This window comes from Vanessa atalanta, chromosome 9, assembly GCF_905147765.1.
Source record: "Vanessa atalanta chromosome 9, ilVanAtal1.2, whole genome shotgun sequence".
NCBI classification, from domain to species: Eukaryota; Metazoa; Arthropoda; class Insecta; order Lepidoptera; family Nymphalidae; genus Vanessa; species Vanessa atalanta.
Window position 1 is genome coordinate 6497546 of NC_061879.1, and position 16283 is coordinate 6513828.

The window sequence follows — 16283 nt, forward strand, 5'->3', positions numbered from 1 at the left end:
GACGCTTCCGCGGCGGCATCCCGGCTCATATTGATTGCTGGTGACATTCTTATCAATACACCCCCGGTGTGGCCGCGCCGCACCGCACCGCCGCACCGCTCGCCACCCAAAAGAAACAGAAACGTTTCTTCGCGCGTTCGCAACGCAACGGAAAAAAGGGCGGAAACAACGCGGCGACGTCGTCAACCAATCCCAGCCCATCCGAGCCGTCGACGGACCAATAACACAATAGTGCCGGGGCGGGCGCGCGCACGCGGCCGCGCCCTCGTTTCGCTCCGGCTTTTTATTTATTGTTGCGCGAAACACCGCGCGCGACGGGCGTGTGATGCGTGTGTAGACAGAACTGATGAAGATGGAGTCCGCCGTGGACTCAGCGTCGACCGCGAGCGAAGTGAGCGGCTCATCCGGGGGCTCGCCGAGAGTAAAAGTTGCGTCACCAGCTCGTGCTGTTAGCCCGCCGCAACTGTTAGCGCCGAGATTGCCGTTGCCACCGCCAGGACTAGGCCTGTTGGGTTCCTTGCAAATGATGCACCACTCGCCACTCGAGCTGATGGCAGCGGCGCACCATCATGGCCCGCCGCGTTACGGAAGCCCACCACCGATTTCAACGTCCGACCCGTCCGCCAACGAGTGCAAATTGGTCGACTACCGCGGACAGAAGGTCGCCGCCTTCATCATTCAGGGTGACACGATGTTATGCTTGCCGCAGGCCTTTGAACTGTTTCTCAAGCACCTGGTGGGTGGGTTGCACACAGTGTATACGAAGCTAAAAAGACTGGACATAGTGCCGCTGGTGTGCAATGTGGAACAGGTGCGCATCTTGCGTGGGCTGGGTGCCATCCAGCCTGGCGTCAACCGTTGCAAGTTGTTGTCCTGTAAAGATTTCGACGTGCTCTACCGCGACTGCACTACGGCAAGGTACGTTTCATTTATGAAACCGTCTATAGATTTAAAGTATTTTACTTATTTTTATTGGATTCCTCAGGTTTCTTCTCGGTATCGATTTAATTTAAGTGCTTTTACTCCTATTTTGTTTTTTATTTTAGTGGCGTGTTGTTTATTTTACTATACAACTATTTAGTTATTGTAATTTGATTTTTATTTACATCACGATAAACTTTTCCCTTTAATTTTCCTCTCCGTTATGACAAACGTATTAAAAAAATCGTAGTAAACACACAATTCATTAATTAGCTGCATGACATTAGATAATATTAATATAACGTAATAAATTATATTATTTTGTCACAATAATAATTTGATTATAACACATGGACATATCTTAAATGATAAAACCGAGAAAATCATTTATTTTTTTTAAATATTTACGAATAAAGTATTAACATATAACGCTATTACATTTGTGAGTGATTTTCTTAGTCTTTGATCTAATAAATAACGTCGAGGAAGAGAGCGGTGAGAATTTTGATGACTCTAACCTTAAGCTGTATTCCAAAAGCTGTGTTCCGGGCGGCGAGAGGGTTGCGGGCGTCGCATTAATTTTTCACATTTTAATACGCGCCAAATATTTCCACAGGGTTAAATATTAAAGTGAGCTTCGGCGACGGAAGGGTTAATTCTCTGTTAATTAGAGGCCGTGGTTTAAATTTTTAAATAGTAATTTTTACGAACGCTAAAGTTAGATTAAAAAATCTTGTTTTGTACGCGCTCCGGCTGCCCGGTAGGCCTATATCTTCTTTCCCGAATGCGATTTTAAAAATGTAATGTCCGCGGTAACGATGCGTTTGGGAGATGTAAAAGTTAATTTTTCGCTCGTATTGACGCTTTGGACTTTTTTTATTATTCAATGTTTGTTTATTGTCGAAGAAACGCTTGGCCTGATGCCGGGAGAAATTTATGAGCGCACTACCGGCACTGTCAATCATCTTGTATAATACATATTAACCTACTAAAAGTAGAGCTTATATTAAGGTTAAATTAATTTATAAGTGTCTAGTCAAACTATTATAATGTAAGTTATTTTATCGGGCTAGGTTATTTAAATACGTTTTTGTATGATAGATGGATTGCTTTCTCTTAATAAAATAATATTATTGCTAATGCTTAATGAAGGCCGACGCTTTTTGTTCTCAGATATATTATAGAGAATTTTCGAAGAGAATTCAATACTAATATTCTTAAATTTACAGTAGGTAAATACTGTCGTATTAGGTGAGGGTATAAGACTTATAAAACGTAAATCATTGACTATTTAACAAAGAAATATTTGAATTTATAAATATAATTGGAAATAAAATACCGGTATTTAAGGTATTCTTATAATATAGCAATAATTAATAAATACATTTTAGCTACATAACTGAGCAGGTAAATCATTTTAACTTTTTGCAAGAATAAGACATTCTTATGATATTTTTTTTGTTTAAATTTATATGATTGCTTAATTCCTATTTTAATATTATAATTCAATATACAATGTATTGGATACATAATTAGGCTAATTTCAGCTTTCCGCATTGTTGTTTTTAGCTCTATATTTTTTTATTTATTGTCAAATTTTATTCATAAATTTGTCGATACTAAATGTCCTTCTAAGTTTAAAGTTGAATCCTGTTCGTGTATTAATTTAAATAAAACTAAATAAGTATTACACATGATAGAGATACAAACAGATGAATTGTTCCGTGGTCTGTGTATTTTGTTAGCTAGAATGTTTCTTTCCGCTTGGCTGTTCGCGGATCGATCTTCGGTCGTCCGTATCTTAATTGGATAATTAGTACCTGTAGACTTATTACTTTCTTCACCAACGCATTATCATATTTAAACATTTTTAGCTTTTCAACGCATTATTTTATATCTGGAATGCTGTGGTGAATGTGTATTTAGGTGGTAGAGTTATAATCAGAACTAAATTTATCTACCAGATATAAAATGTATGAAATTTTATAGATACTTAATTTGAAGATGAATTAAGATATTAACATAGGTATTCCAATCCCTTTCAATTGTAATCCATTCTTTTAATTCATTAAATCTATTTTTAAAGGCTCTAGCCATCCTATATTATTGCAGACTTGCCATTTGTTAAGGTAAAGTAGGTATTAATGTGAAATAACAAAACCCAACAAAGCGAATACAAAATACTGATATATATTAAAATAAAGGATTCGTCAGGGTTTGTTAAGTAACAAAAGTATTTATTTAGCAGATAAGATTAAAATGAAGGCAGATCTCGGTGCGGTCGAATCAAACTAATCTGTATTGACATGTTTCCGCCATTACGATTTCACTGGTTCCATCCACTAAGACCCCGCTCACAAATAACATGTTTCTTTTTTGTATTACCTACCTCCGTGTGGAAGAGGCTTAGTTATATTTTTTATTTTTGCAATACGGTATTAACTGTATCTCTTTAAAGTGTTATTTATTAGTTTTAAATTATTTAAATCTGTAATGTGTTACTTAAACTGTTACTTATCGATTATATTACTAACACTACTACTTTTATAGAAATGTTTTGGTCCGTTGAAGAGCATAGACAGCAAAAAACATTTCTTGGTTTTTTATTATTTAATAATTTGATATGGCAAAGACTTAAATGATTGAAATGTAGTTAAATGATTTCGATTGATATCTATTAATCAATAAATCATTTGTTCATGTGTAACTTTATTTAGCAATATAAAAAAAACTAAATTAAAACTGAACACATCAGTATTTATTCGAGTTATGAGCTGGTGCTAGGAAACGCGATATTTTATAGCATCGCCCGCATAACAAAACGTATATAATAATAGGTGGACGTTCCTTTTCACGCTTCAATAATTGCTCGACAGCAGATAAACGAGGCTCAGGTTACCTTGATCCGAGAATGGAACCCCACGGGTGTGACTTGTGATTGTGACTGACTAACTCAAAACTCTTTTAACTCAAGTACGATTACTTAGTGCAGATTCTTTTGAATTTATTGAATTATATATGTGTGGTATAAAGTACCCGTCTGGTTTTTTATTGTAGAAATTATTTAATGAATAGTTTATACAAAGCAGAATTATTATTTGGTAACCTACCTAGTTATTTACTTCTGGTTCTATGTAACTGGTTACTGCTATGTCACTTTTTTATGTATTGTACTAAATTTACAAATAATTTTAAATATCTATTGAGTTAAGTTTATACCTAATTATTATATGCCAATTTAAATTAAATTTTCTCTCACAATTATAATGTTCTAATAAAATTCGTGAATACTGTTAATATAACTAGGTAATGAGTGAAATGGATATCTTCCAAGTATCAATCAACGCGAAACTTACCTAATTGGTACCTACATGGTGTTTGATTGAATTGTATTATCTTAATCAATACATTCGAAACATCGGTTCCGTCCATTGTCTCTGCTGTACAAAGCGAGGTTCAATTATGGAGGTCATCAACACGACTTTTTATGGAATTTTCAACTTTACGAGGCATTTTGATGGTCCGCCTTCAAACGGAGTGATATTTTGTAAATAAACAAAGCACTGAAATAACTAAGTCATTACCTTTGTAGCGCCGGTAGGTGTGACGGAACTTTGCTAACGTACTGTAGTTTTTAACTTTGAAATTTGACGGAAGGATTATAGATATACAAAAAGGATTTTTAACGGCGGCACTGTTTGAGCCGTGGTATCGCGGCGCGTCGGCGCGGGACGCGTACAAGTATTTCCGTGAAATTACACATTTTGAAATCGTTGATGAAAGTTTTAATAATTAACTTGATTATTAGCAAAATATTTATTGTGATGTTTGTTCTTTTGGAATATGTTTTTATTATGAGCATATTAAATTGGTTTATTTATTTTTTTGTAATGATATTGTAGCTCGAATTTATTAATGTCTTATTTTTATTTATTTAATCTTTCATTTAAGGCATCTCATACATGTCTTAAAGACTTTGTCAAAACGTTTATATATATGCTGTTGTTTTGTTATTACATAAAAAAAGTTCTGACTTCATAGGTACGACTAACTCAGTAACGTAACCTATTAATATTTTAAAATATATCTCACGTTTAAAATCTCATTAAGTTGTAAGATAAACAGTTGTATTAATAATAAATCGATCATTTAATGAATGGCAAGTTAAATTAGAAGTGTGTGTGGCACATGTTAACGGTATTATGAATGATGATCGGTGTGGGACCCACGACTGGCTGAGATCCAAGCGGTGGTACTCATTGAAATATTAAGCCAAGACGCCGCAATGCAGTCTCAGACACGTGCTGCCATATTTCAAGAAATATCTGCTAGGCTATTGCAATATTGCCATATTGTAATATATTTGAATTATTATAAAATAAAAGCTACATTTTCATTATTCTACAAAATGTTGTTTTTTTTTTTCAAAGAATGCATATATGAAACTTCGGTAAACGAAGGTCCTTTATATTTCTTTTTTCGAACGCAAATAGATGAAGTATTACAAAGTAATAATCGTTGTGGCCGTGAACTTTGCCAAAATAGTTCGAACTTGGCTCGTAGACTTCTTTTTATAGAGAACTTGCAATGAATCGTATCATACCTATTCATGAAAATAATATTAAATTGTTTCGTAAGTTTTTTTTCGATTCAACAAGTTAAACGAGTGCTGAACTTAAAATATATTGAAAGCGATTTCAATTTTGTTTTATATAATAAACGGATTTAGATGAAAAATATCAATTATAATTTATTTAATTAGCAATTACCAATAGTAATACGACATATCATCAATAATGCAACGATACGAAAGTAAGTAGGTACCTATTAATTAGGTATGCGATTTTTTATATTCAGTATGAGCTCTATATTTTATATGATAATATATAGTAAATAAATAAATTGTAAATGGCAATCGTTTGTTTCATATCAAATAATTTTTAAACCTAATCGATAAAGCTCAGATAATATTTTCTCATTTGTTATAGTTATCTATTGTCTACACTATGTATAATATTTCTCCTAAAACATTAAAGATACTTTTACTTGAATAATTTGATTGACAATCAATAGATATCAAAGATTTCATTTCTAAAAAGAAGAATAGTTACATTCCACTAATTTTCGTTTTTAGTTATCATAGTGTCCCAGTACTTTAATCCGTTCACATATATGTGTATATCATGAATGAGTGTAATGATTTAGCACGATAATATATCAAAGGTAAAAGCGTGATGCTGAACGTCTGTCGAATGTTAGAAATCGAGAGTTTCATCGTATTAAGTTAGCCGCGGCGTTTCTACGTGGGCGACTAGAATTGGGTCTAAGACGTGTTCGAATTAATCTCGGTATTGTTTGACGAAGTGTACTGACGCGGTGTTTTCTTTAGATATCACTATTAGTAAATGCTTATAAATATATATAGTTTATTGTAACTACAAAATAAAAAAACTTTAAGTTAAAAACGGTGTAAATTATTTACTTTTTATGTTAAAAATATTGTAAAGGATTTTGTTAAAAAACGATTTCGCTGAAGAATGATTAAAATGATTATTGAAATAACTTTAATATATCCCTGTTTATTTTATAGTATTATACAATTGTTCCCAATAATAATTCTTGTAAAAGTTACATTAAACGACTTCCCAATTGTCATTCAAAGAACAATGAAGCGTCAAATAAACTCAAGTAGCTTAAGGAAATGTAATTTCCTCGGAGGCAGTAAAGCGACAAACTGTTCCACAATGGGAATATCATGGAGGCAATTTATTACGATTGATCAACAAGTAGCTGGGGAACTCGGCTCGAGCCTCAGACGGAACGGAAAGAATGAAATCCCCGACACCGACAACCCGAAACGGAACGCCGATAAAGGACCCTCCGAACACAGCCAAGTGCACAGTCGAAACGCACGCCAACATTCGTAATCCTCTTGTACAGTTCGAAAAACGCACACAAGTGACACGAGGGAATCCCTCCGGCTAGACGGAATTATCTCGGGCTCTCTATTTCCGTTTCGCGTACTATTTAAATTGTGTCTCGCTCTTTCACCTAAGAATCCATTTTGCCATCTCTTTCGCATTCGGTTTCATTCATGATTGTGGGTTTGAATGGATTTAGAACGTTTCCAAACAGCAATTCCACAACTCGCGTGTTTATTTGTAGATTCGTACGGGTGATGCTTTGACGCCTTGCGACCGTAGACGTTTGTTTTTATTCTTTATACTCGTAACAAATATATCTATCAGAGAGCAATATCACAAAAAAGTAAGAATAATTAAAATTAGCTTTCCGTGCTAGTTATTGAATGGCTGTTAGAAATGATCGCATGCCATGTAACGTAGTGCGGTAGCCGTTGTAACGTCTTATAATTGCGGCTCACCATGTGTTGAGCTCTAATCATGTTTAATTATAGTTAGAAGAAGTCATTGCCGTTTATCATGAGATGAACTGTTGCAGACATATAAATGATGCTAGAAAATTATGAATTTAATGGCGTTTCACTTAGAAAGTAGAGTTGGTAAAATATTAATTTTCAATCATTCAATTTTTTTGTAAAAATATTTAGCTTTGAGAGAATCCCTTCATATATATATTCTCCCTCCCTTTATATATATTCTTGTAATGTAAAAGTATTGAAAAAAATTAAAACAAATGTATAACCATGTAAAATGGTGTTTTTATAATTTAAAAATAATACTATTTTGTATAAAGTATTCATGCTTAAAGCTAAAATCGTATTACATGAGCAAATTTTGTTGTAACTTGTTGTTATGTTAGTATTATGAACTATAGAGTTTCTACAATTGTTTTTACTATCTCTACTCGATAGCAACAGTTATTAATCTAATGCAGACTGTAATGAAGACAATAGGTGGCGGAAACATAGAGAATTGGCGTTTTTGCGCGCCTCGCTTCACTCGCTGTGAGAACGAGATCGCGTTTACTTTACAATTGTACGTTCAAATTATATATTACACTTGTAATTTTAAGAAAAAAAAATACATATTTTTAATTTTGTCAAGATGAGCCATGGTTGGTAATAATCGATGACTATTATCAAATCAATAAAAATAAATTCACTGATATTGTAAATGAAATTTTACTCTATAATTCCTGATCACCTAATTTAATCATTTGTAATGTATGTTATGTTATGTATGGAAACGTTAATAATGTTAAGAATATATAACTTTGAATAATTGAATTAAGGGAAACCGTACAATAGCTTTCCACAAAATAAGCAAAGAAGTTAGCTCTATGTAATATTAAGCAGTATCGCAGAAAGAACATTGATTAAATCCAAATATAGCAAGGAAAATAATAACAAATCTAATCTTTTATATTTTTTAATAATAATATTTTTCATTTACTTGGAGCAAGAAAGTCTGAGTGGGTGGCACCCACTTATCCATTATTCTTCTAAACATCAATAATCTGCTTTTCTGTTTTGATTCTGTGAACTGGCTTGGAGTGTGAATGAGTCATTGCAATTACAGGCATAAGAGACATAACCTCTTTATTCTGATGGTTTGCGACGCATTGTTAGTATAAAACGTAATTTGTATTTGCAGTATCTGTGTATGGGCTGGATATAGTCAAGTAACCACCATGGTACACAAAGTAGTCTGCCAGCTTTATATCAGCTCCCCACCTTAGAGCGTGAGATTCGTTAGACATGCAAACAATATTATTCAAATTCCTTTGTTAAATTTTTATGATTACAAATGGTTGATAATATATATAATAATTTATGATATAATGATATCATCAAGCATATGTATGATTTTAAAAATCTGTGAACAGTCAAGAAAGATCTAGCAGCTTTATTTCAAAAACTAAGGCCTAAATATATAAAATAGAACGTCAAACGCGCATTAAAATAATAACGCAACTAGAGAACGAAAAACAACTGTAAAATGATTTTAATTATATTTTATAGGTACGTTAAATATTTTTATTAATTTGACACTCAAATACAAAAAAATATATATATATATTTATTTTCATATATGTCAAGAAACGTACCTATGTTATGTGTGATATACATGGACGCAGGTAAATAGCTGTGTTAAAATAAAAGTCGTAGGATCGATATAATCATATACGACACCTACTTGTCATAAGCATAAATTTTATTCTGAGATTCGTGTTTGCTCAACACAGACTATTTTTATTGGAAGCCGTTGAGTGTGAAGCGTTATTTATTTGTTTATCTACATAAAACAGCGCAATACTCGGTATGACGATTTTATTACTGACTCTCACTTTTATATTTTCATTAAGCTTATAAAGTAACTATTTATAACTCGAAACTCTAAGTTGTATCGTTAATAATTGCACGGAGGAACTGTTCCTGAATATACGCACCTAGTAGTTGTGCTCATTACATAGAAACTTCGAGTTAACTAACTCGCAAACAACTCGAAACGTCCACAACAAAGAACGAAATGAGATAAGGGCTACTTAAGCCCCTCGTTAAACTCTGATATACGGTTCGTAATAAAAACTAATAAAACATTCGCAACAATTTAAAAAGGAATCGATAAAAACTTTGTAGAATATCAAGTGGACGCTGGAGGTTGTAAGTTGAAAGATAGTAAATTGCGTTTTATAGCCTTTATGCTATTACTCGTGTTTCGATTTATCGAAATCATTTAATATTAAAAGATTATTTGAGTAAAATGTATTTTAAAGACTAGACACGTCGTGAGTGATATCATTTTTGATATACAACCGACGTTGTTTAAATTTTTTGATAATAAAATATCGGTACTATTCCTGTACTCTATTATATTTAATATTTCTGTACTCGTAATTTATAAGACGTAAAAGTACCTGTACAAAGATATTAAGAATATTTTATAACAAAAGTTTAATTAAGCATAAACGTAATAATATGGTTTTGATTTACAACCAACATTTTATATCATAACTAATCATTGAATGCAGCGCTGAATATCACAACATTGTTGTATAAAGTCATATAAAATGGCAATCCCTAAGTTGCAGGTACCGGTCATGGATCTCTTACCGATTAAATTAATTTATGGCCAATATAATATTATTTAACTCCGACGGTGCAAATATTCAAAATAATTATTGTTGTCACGCTTAATATTACATTGTTTGTGATCTTACGATGTTATAGGTCTCGACTTATGTAATAAACTTCACGGCATAGTGGTACAAAGTTATCAAATCTTCTTTATGTAAATTGTAATAAACTTGTCAATATTGTGTTTCTATTAGAAATAAATCAATGTTGCAAATCCACTTTAACGTTTCAGTTAAAATCTATCTACATATATGTATACAGATATAATTAAATACGATAAAACTCACCTATAAAAATCGATTTTAAACTACGAGTGTAAAATCGATATTGGTCCAGATGCACAAAAATGGGGCAGAGGCATCGATTTGCCCCACATTTTGGCGGTCTAGCGGTCGCGCGCGAGGGTAACGCTCGCGATAAGGGATAGTGCCCCCTCAGGGCGGGGGTACAACCCGTCCCCCCTCTATAATATTTACCGCCCCCGGGCTATACTTACGCCCCTCAGTATTTACGGGTTAGAGAAAAACAAGGGTACTCGAACTTCGGAAGGTGCAACGTAGATTTTAATCCTTTCTGATGTTTTATGATTGATGGCGGATTTCGCGATCGGTATTGCGCTGATGTTGATGGATTCTTTATAATTCCCGCTTGTTGCTTGACGCTCTATAGCGGATCGTGTCTATGACTCGAATTATGTGATTAGAGAATTTATGTAAATAGATTAACGTTGAATATATAACACCAAAACTCATATGCTTTTAAAAATGGAAATAGGGTACCAACTCAAATCAGTCCTTGACAAACGTGGCGCTGCATACAAAACTGGTTCGTGACAACGCACAAGTCTTCACTTCTCCATGCAATGTCGTTGTATATATTTGCGCATTTCAACAGCATAATAATTAATGTCTAAGTGCTTATAGGTAATTTAAACTTAAATTTCGATTTCAGTGAATCACTCACTTATATTTTTCATTAAACAAATAATTACTAGCAATTGAAACTATTTTCGTATTGATGAACATATAACTATTTTAAAATGCCGCTAGCGCCATCTGCCAATCAGCATTGAATTTCAATAGTTTTAAAAACTTAATTAGCCTGCTCTCAGAGACGGATCTGTAAGATGTCCAATATATGTTGACCTATTCAGTATATTTAGTGGCAAAATAAACTCTATTTGTATAGATATAAAGTTGAGTATCTCATGCATATTTACCGGTCGGTGTTGATAGAAAAACGAATTTAGTCGTGACAATATAATGTAGTGATGATTGGTAAGATCACGTGAAGATGTCCGTCAAATATTGACGCGTGCGCGATGGCCCACTGAGATCACAATGCTCTGTCAGGGCCAAAAGACTAATTATTATTTCCATGGTTACGAAACAGCTGATCAGATCATTATACACTATTCTATAAAACTATTTTTAAACTTTTGCACATGTCTTATGAAGTTTATGAAGCGTTAAATATAAATACGTCTAGTTACTGCTAGATGACGATAAGCATTCTAAATATAATTACAAAATAAGTTTTATACTTTAATATACGGACATAAATAGCAATTTTTATTAAGTGGCGTAGAATTAACTTTGATTGGAAAGCTCATTTGTTTGTTGAACTGAACGGACGTGTAAGTTAATTTATTAAAATGTTATAGCGTTACATTTCTAGTTAGTAGCAGGTTCGCGCCTAAGGAAATTGGATTTGGAGAATTAAAACTCATTGTTCTTTTAATAGCGGCCATTTGTGGCGTTCAAGGCGAATTGTGCCAATCATCGTGTGTCTGTCTAAACATTCGTCTCCATATTTAATACTGTTTCCCTTCACTATTCAATATTTACTCGTAGCTTACCTATTAATTAGGTATTCGAATGCATAATACTTTTCGTAAAATAAAAGCAAATCAAGATGTAATTATAACAATTTTAAGTTATTTTTATTAAATTCGATATTATTTTCCCACGTGTTTCTAAACACTTGAAGTATTTTTTGTTAATATTTCATTCGAAATATCATTATAGATATCAAAGAAAGGGTTGCACAGTGGGCCGAGTGCGCGCTGACTCGCACAAAACGCTCTATCTGCATATGCCCTCTGATTGATGTGCTCTGTAATTATTTAGACGCGTTAATAACACCACCGACGACGGCCGCACTTTGTTTTTGACGACTTAAGACGAATGAAATGAGAAATTCTATCGGACTCTTAATAGAGCTCATTGCTTTCTGATGTTTTGTTGATTAAACACGAACTTATTAATAATACGCTATGAGGATTAAAAACTTTTTCGCTTTATTATATTTTGCGAGTTTAATTACATGTATCTATATTAACTTATTACGATTATTTTTTGAAGATGAAGGGCAAATTATAAAGGGGCCGGAATCAAATAATTTTTCGAAGCGACCGCACCCAAGAATTACATAAATACAAGCCACTCCCGTTTCGTATCTACAATTTTCATAATAGCAGTGTATCGTAGATTTATATTTACATAAATGGTCGCTGCGTACAGATTGTCTTTATGTTTGTTGTGCGTGCGACCCCAGCGAGCTCAAACAAATCAGAATATTAACGTAAATAGTAATGGCAGGAAAAAAAGCTATTATGCAAATGAAACATTTTGTGGTAAATAGAAAATGACGTAATTTTTAAATGAATAATAAACAGTAACTGCTAGGCTAAGATGTTCGATAACTTTCATTCTATGTCGACGTTATTTACATTATTACACTGAGAGCACAAATGGACCAGTTGTATGTATCTTGTACGAAGATTGCGAGTTCAAGCCTGTATGAATCACTGAGTATTCCTGAGAAAAAAGCACAAGGATCTGCCTGTGTCAGATTAAATTCTGTCAGATGCATCCACGGACTCACATTGGAACAGCGCGTTGAAATATGCACTATATATTCTGGTGAGAGGAGAGAAGACATTAACGCAGTATGAGATATTAACGGGCTATTGTACAAATAGTTGTTCTTTAAATATTTGAGCTGTATGGTTTATTAAATGAAGCTATTGAAAAATAATAAGCAATTATTTGACAACACCAAATCATTGAGTTTTTTTTCGCCGGTTTTTCTTAGATCATTGTATTATCATTTCCGAACAGGTAGTAGTTTTTACTGCGACTATAAATAAGTATGCCTAACTATAAAAAAAAAATGGATTAAAGTCTTTGCCTATATTTAATCAATTTTGTAACTAAATACAGACAAGCAAAAAATATGTAGCAGCACTCAACATTAGGTAAAAAGCACAAATATCAATCTCGCATACCCGTAATAAAGAAATTGGCGTATCCATTGAGATTGCAGATATGAATACGTTATGATATATATTATTACATTTAATAACAAACGGCTGTTGAATCAAATGTGCTTACGTCACAACGGTATACGTACCGAATAATAGAGTTCGCTTGAACGTTTAGCGCACCCTCGAAAATTGAAATAAAAAAGGTCCATTCGAGATGTAACAGCGATATGATTTGGCAGTTTTTTATTTTATATTTCATTTTTCGTGTGTTTTTAGCCGTGAGTGTTGTAGGTCTATGAAAGTGCTAGAGCATACATACAGTCACACTCGAGTGTTACGCGAAAGTTGATGCCTACATTTAGAACGTGTTTTTCAACAACTTTTGTTTAGTTCTAAATATTTTGAATGTGATTGAAATGTCATTTTCAATGAAATTCGATTTGGAGAATATTTGTTTTTGTTAATTATAAAAAGGGAATATTGCTTATACCTCAAAGACTCCGTATCATTATACGTATCTAGTATGTCATGCCAAATTTTAAAGTAATAAATCAGAAAATACTCTTTAGAATTTGATTAAGTCCTATTGTTAATATGAAACTTCATTTAAAAAAAAATATATGATATAAATTTCAACTTGATAGTCAAACTTTACAAAAATAGACGGACAACAAAATGATTTTATACGTTTTTATCATTACATAATATCAGTACATAAGATGTGGCGATAATGTTCTAATGAATATATTACTTATTTTATTTGTCAAAGCCATGTCTATTGGTGCGTATATCACTCAAGCGCCCCTATTTTTGTCAGACTAACATAATTACAAGCGAGATTGTTGCAAAGTGACTCGTAATTTGAACCCTTCCTAAATATTACTTGTATATCAAAACATTATATTTTTTACTAAATTGGCCGATATGGCATTTTAATTTGTTTTTTGGTTACTTGAAACTGAAATATGCATTTCATTTACGAGTTATATTTTTTGTAATAAACAATAATTATTATTTGTAATATTTTTTTTCTGTCACTACCAAAATATTGCATGATGAGAAAGAACTCAAATTATTCGGACTTTCGGACGGAGGGCCCCAATTGTAAGAATGTGATTAATTAAATAAATGTACAGACCCGGAAAGAAATTTGCCAACCCTTGGCTCAGTTTTTATGACGAACATTCCACGCCATTTTGTTTTGGGGTGTAATTGACTCATCGTTAATTTTCTTTTAATTTTCTACTGCCACGAAAATATATTTCTAATTTTAAATTTCAAATGAATCAATTATGAAATGTTCAAATAATTTCAACATCTTAGCGTTATTATTTTAGATCGATAGATAAGTAGTTACAAACATCTGGTTATTTGTTTAATCTAATAATTACCGTTCTAAGTAAGCAAGTATATGGAAATTGATGGTAATAAAACATTTATATCTCAGTAGGAATCTAACGAAGACAGTAGAAAAGATACTTAATCAAAACAGTGCAATATTCACTCATATTTCCAATTAAAATTCCTATACATATGCATTGTTACGAATCATATGTCTCTATTGTCCACTGAATAGTTTTGCTTCTTGTCTACAGTCTATTATGCGATTCTAGTGATCGTTGACTTGCGTGTAAACATGCGAATAGGTCTAGATTTCTGTTCAAGACATTAAGCTCGTTGAAAAACTTGATTTATATCACTGCCAATTTGTATTGCTTATTGGCCGTTTTATTTATGTTATAAAGTATGAAATAGAACAATATTTATACATTTTTTTTATTTTTTTTTAATTTAATAGTTTCTTTGTCACAATTTAGTTTTATTCTGAAGTATTTTATTACAATATATTAATATTAACTGTATGTTATCTCGAGGTAAACTCATTTTAAAGCAAGTAGTGAGCACACACTTACTCAATGAAGAGCAAACAAGATTAGCTGCGCATCCTGCTATCCCGGTGGCCTAATCTATTCTTATCATTACAGGAAAAATTTATGAATAGGCTTTTTATGTCTTAACATATTGTTTATTAGTGACAAAGAAACCGCATATGAAATTTACACCATCATAACATTTTTGTGTCGTTATGGTCGTTTCAAAAAACAATAAATGTTGCTTTAAATTTTTTTATTAGTCTCTACAAATAAATAAATATGTACATATTTGTTGTTTACCTTTTTTACGTCTTAGTTTGTACGACTTTGTACAAATTGAAAGTTTTTAAAGTAAATAATAGTCGTTGTATTAATACAAACAGGTACATAACATTAATCAAGGTCTGATCGCAACTCACATTACAATTTGTGGTTAACGGTCATCACGATTGGCGTATGTAAACGTGGCAAAAATCATAAATTTACTTTGTAACCAACTGCGGCTGGCGGTTGCGGTTCAACGTGTTTGAAGTACATTAGGAAAACGGAAAATATTATCCATAGTTCCTTACACGTCGGGCTGCCTCGTTGCTCTAGTACTTAGCTTATAAGTCAGCAGTTTTCGATGTCTCAGGTTCAAAGACTACGTCGAGTCATAAAAAATTTAAGAGTATCGAGACACCTAGGGTCCGGAAATTGACAGTTTTTATACTCCAGTGCCTCGGAAAGCATGAAAATGACTAAGATATTGTGAGTTGTACTATATTATGTCATACATAGGTCGTTCCTCTTGGTCAATCAATGCATATAATAAGTATAAATGAAACAAGGTAATAATAGTAGGTAATTGAAGATTTCTCGATTTCCTCTAGTATCGCTAATCTTTAAGCACATTTTCCTCAAATGTATCAATGTATATGATGACATCAATTTTATTATTCATTTTCTTAGAATTACATATTTTCGAAAATTAAACGTATATTTCCTACAAAAGTAATAATGACTAACAATAAATCGATTGACGCAAGAGTGTATGCGAGTGTTCTTAAATAATGTTAGAATGCTGTTGGTGTATTATTTAATACAATAGTACATTCTCGAAATCCTGTCTTGTAATAAATATTGAAAAGTCTCAATCAGTTATTAATACATAACAGAGATA

The 16283-nt window shown here is 32.8% G+C and overlaps 1 protein-coding gene across 7 annotated transcripts in view; it reads left to right on the forward strand.

Moving 5' to 3' along the window:
* The first annotated feature begins 298 nt into the window (after window positions 1-298).
* LOC125066211 (dachshund homolog 1) overlaps window positions 299-16283 on the forward strand; it is a 128510-nt gene continuing 112525 nt past the window's right edge. For all 7 annotated transcript variants that reach the window (XM_047674190.1, XM_047674191.1, XM_047674192.1 and 4 more), the window contains exon 1: window positions 299-918. In XM_047674190.1, the coding sequence (XP_047530146.1) occupies window positions 347-918 (572 nt within the window). In that variant the 5' untranslated portion in view covers window positions 299-346. The remainder of the gene's footprint in view (window positions 919-16283) is intronic.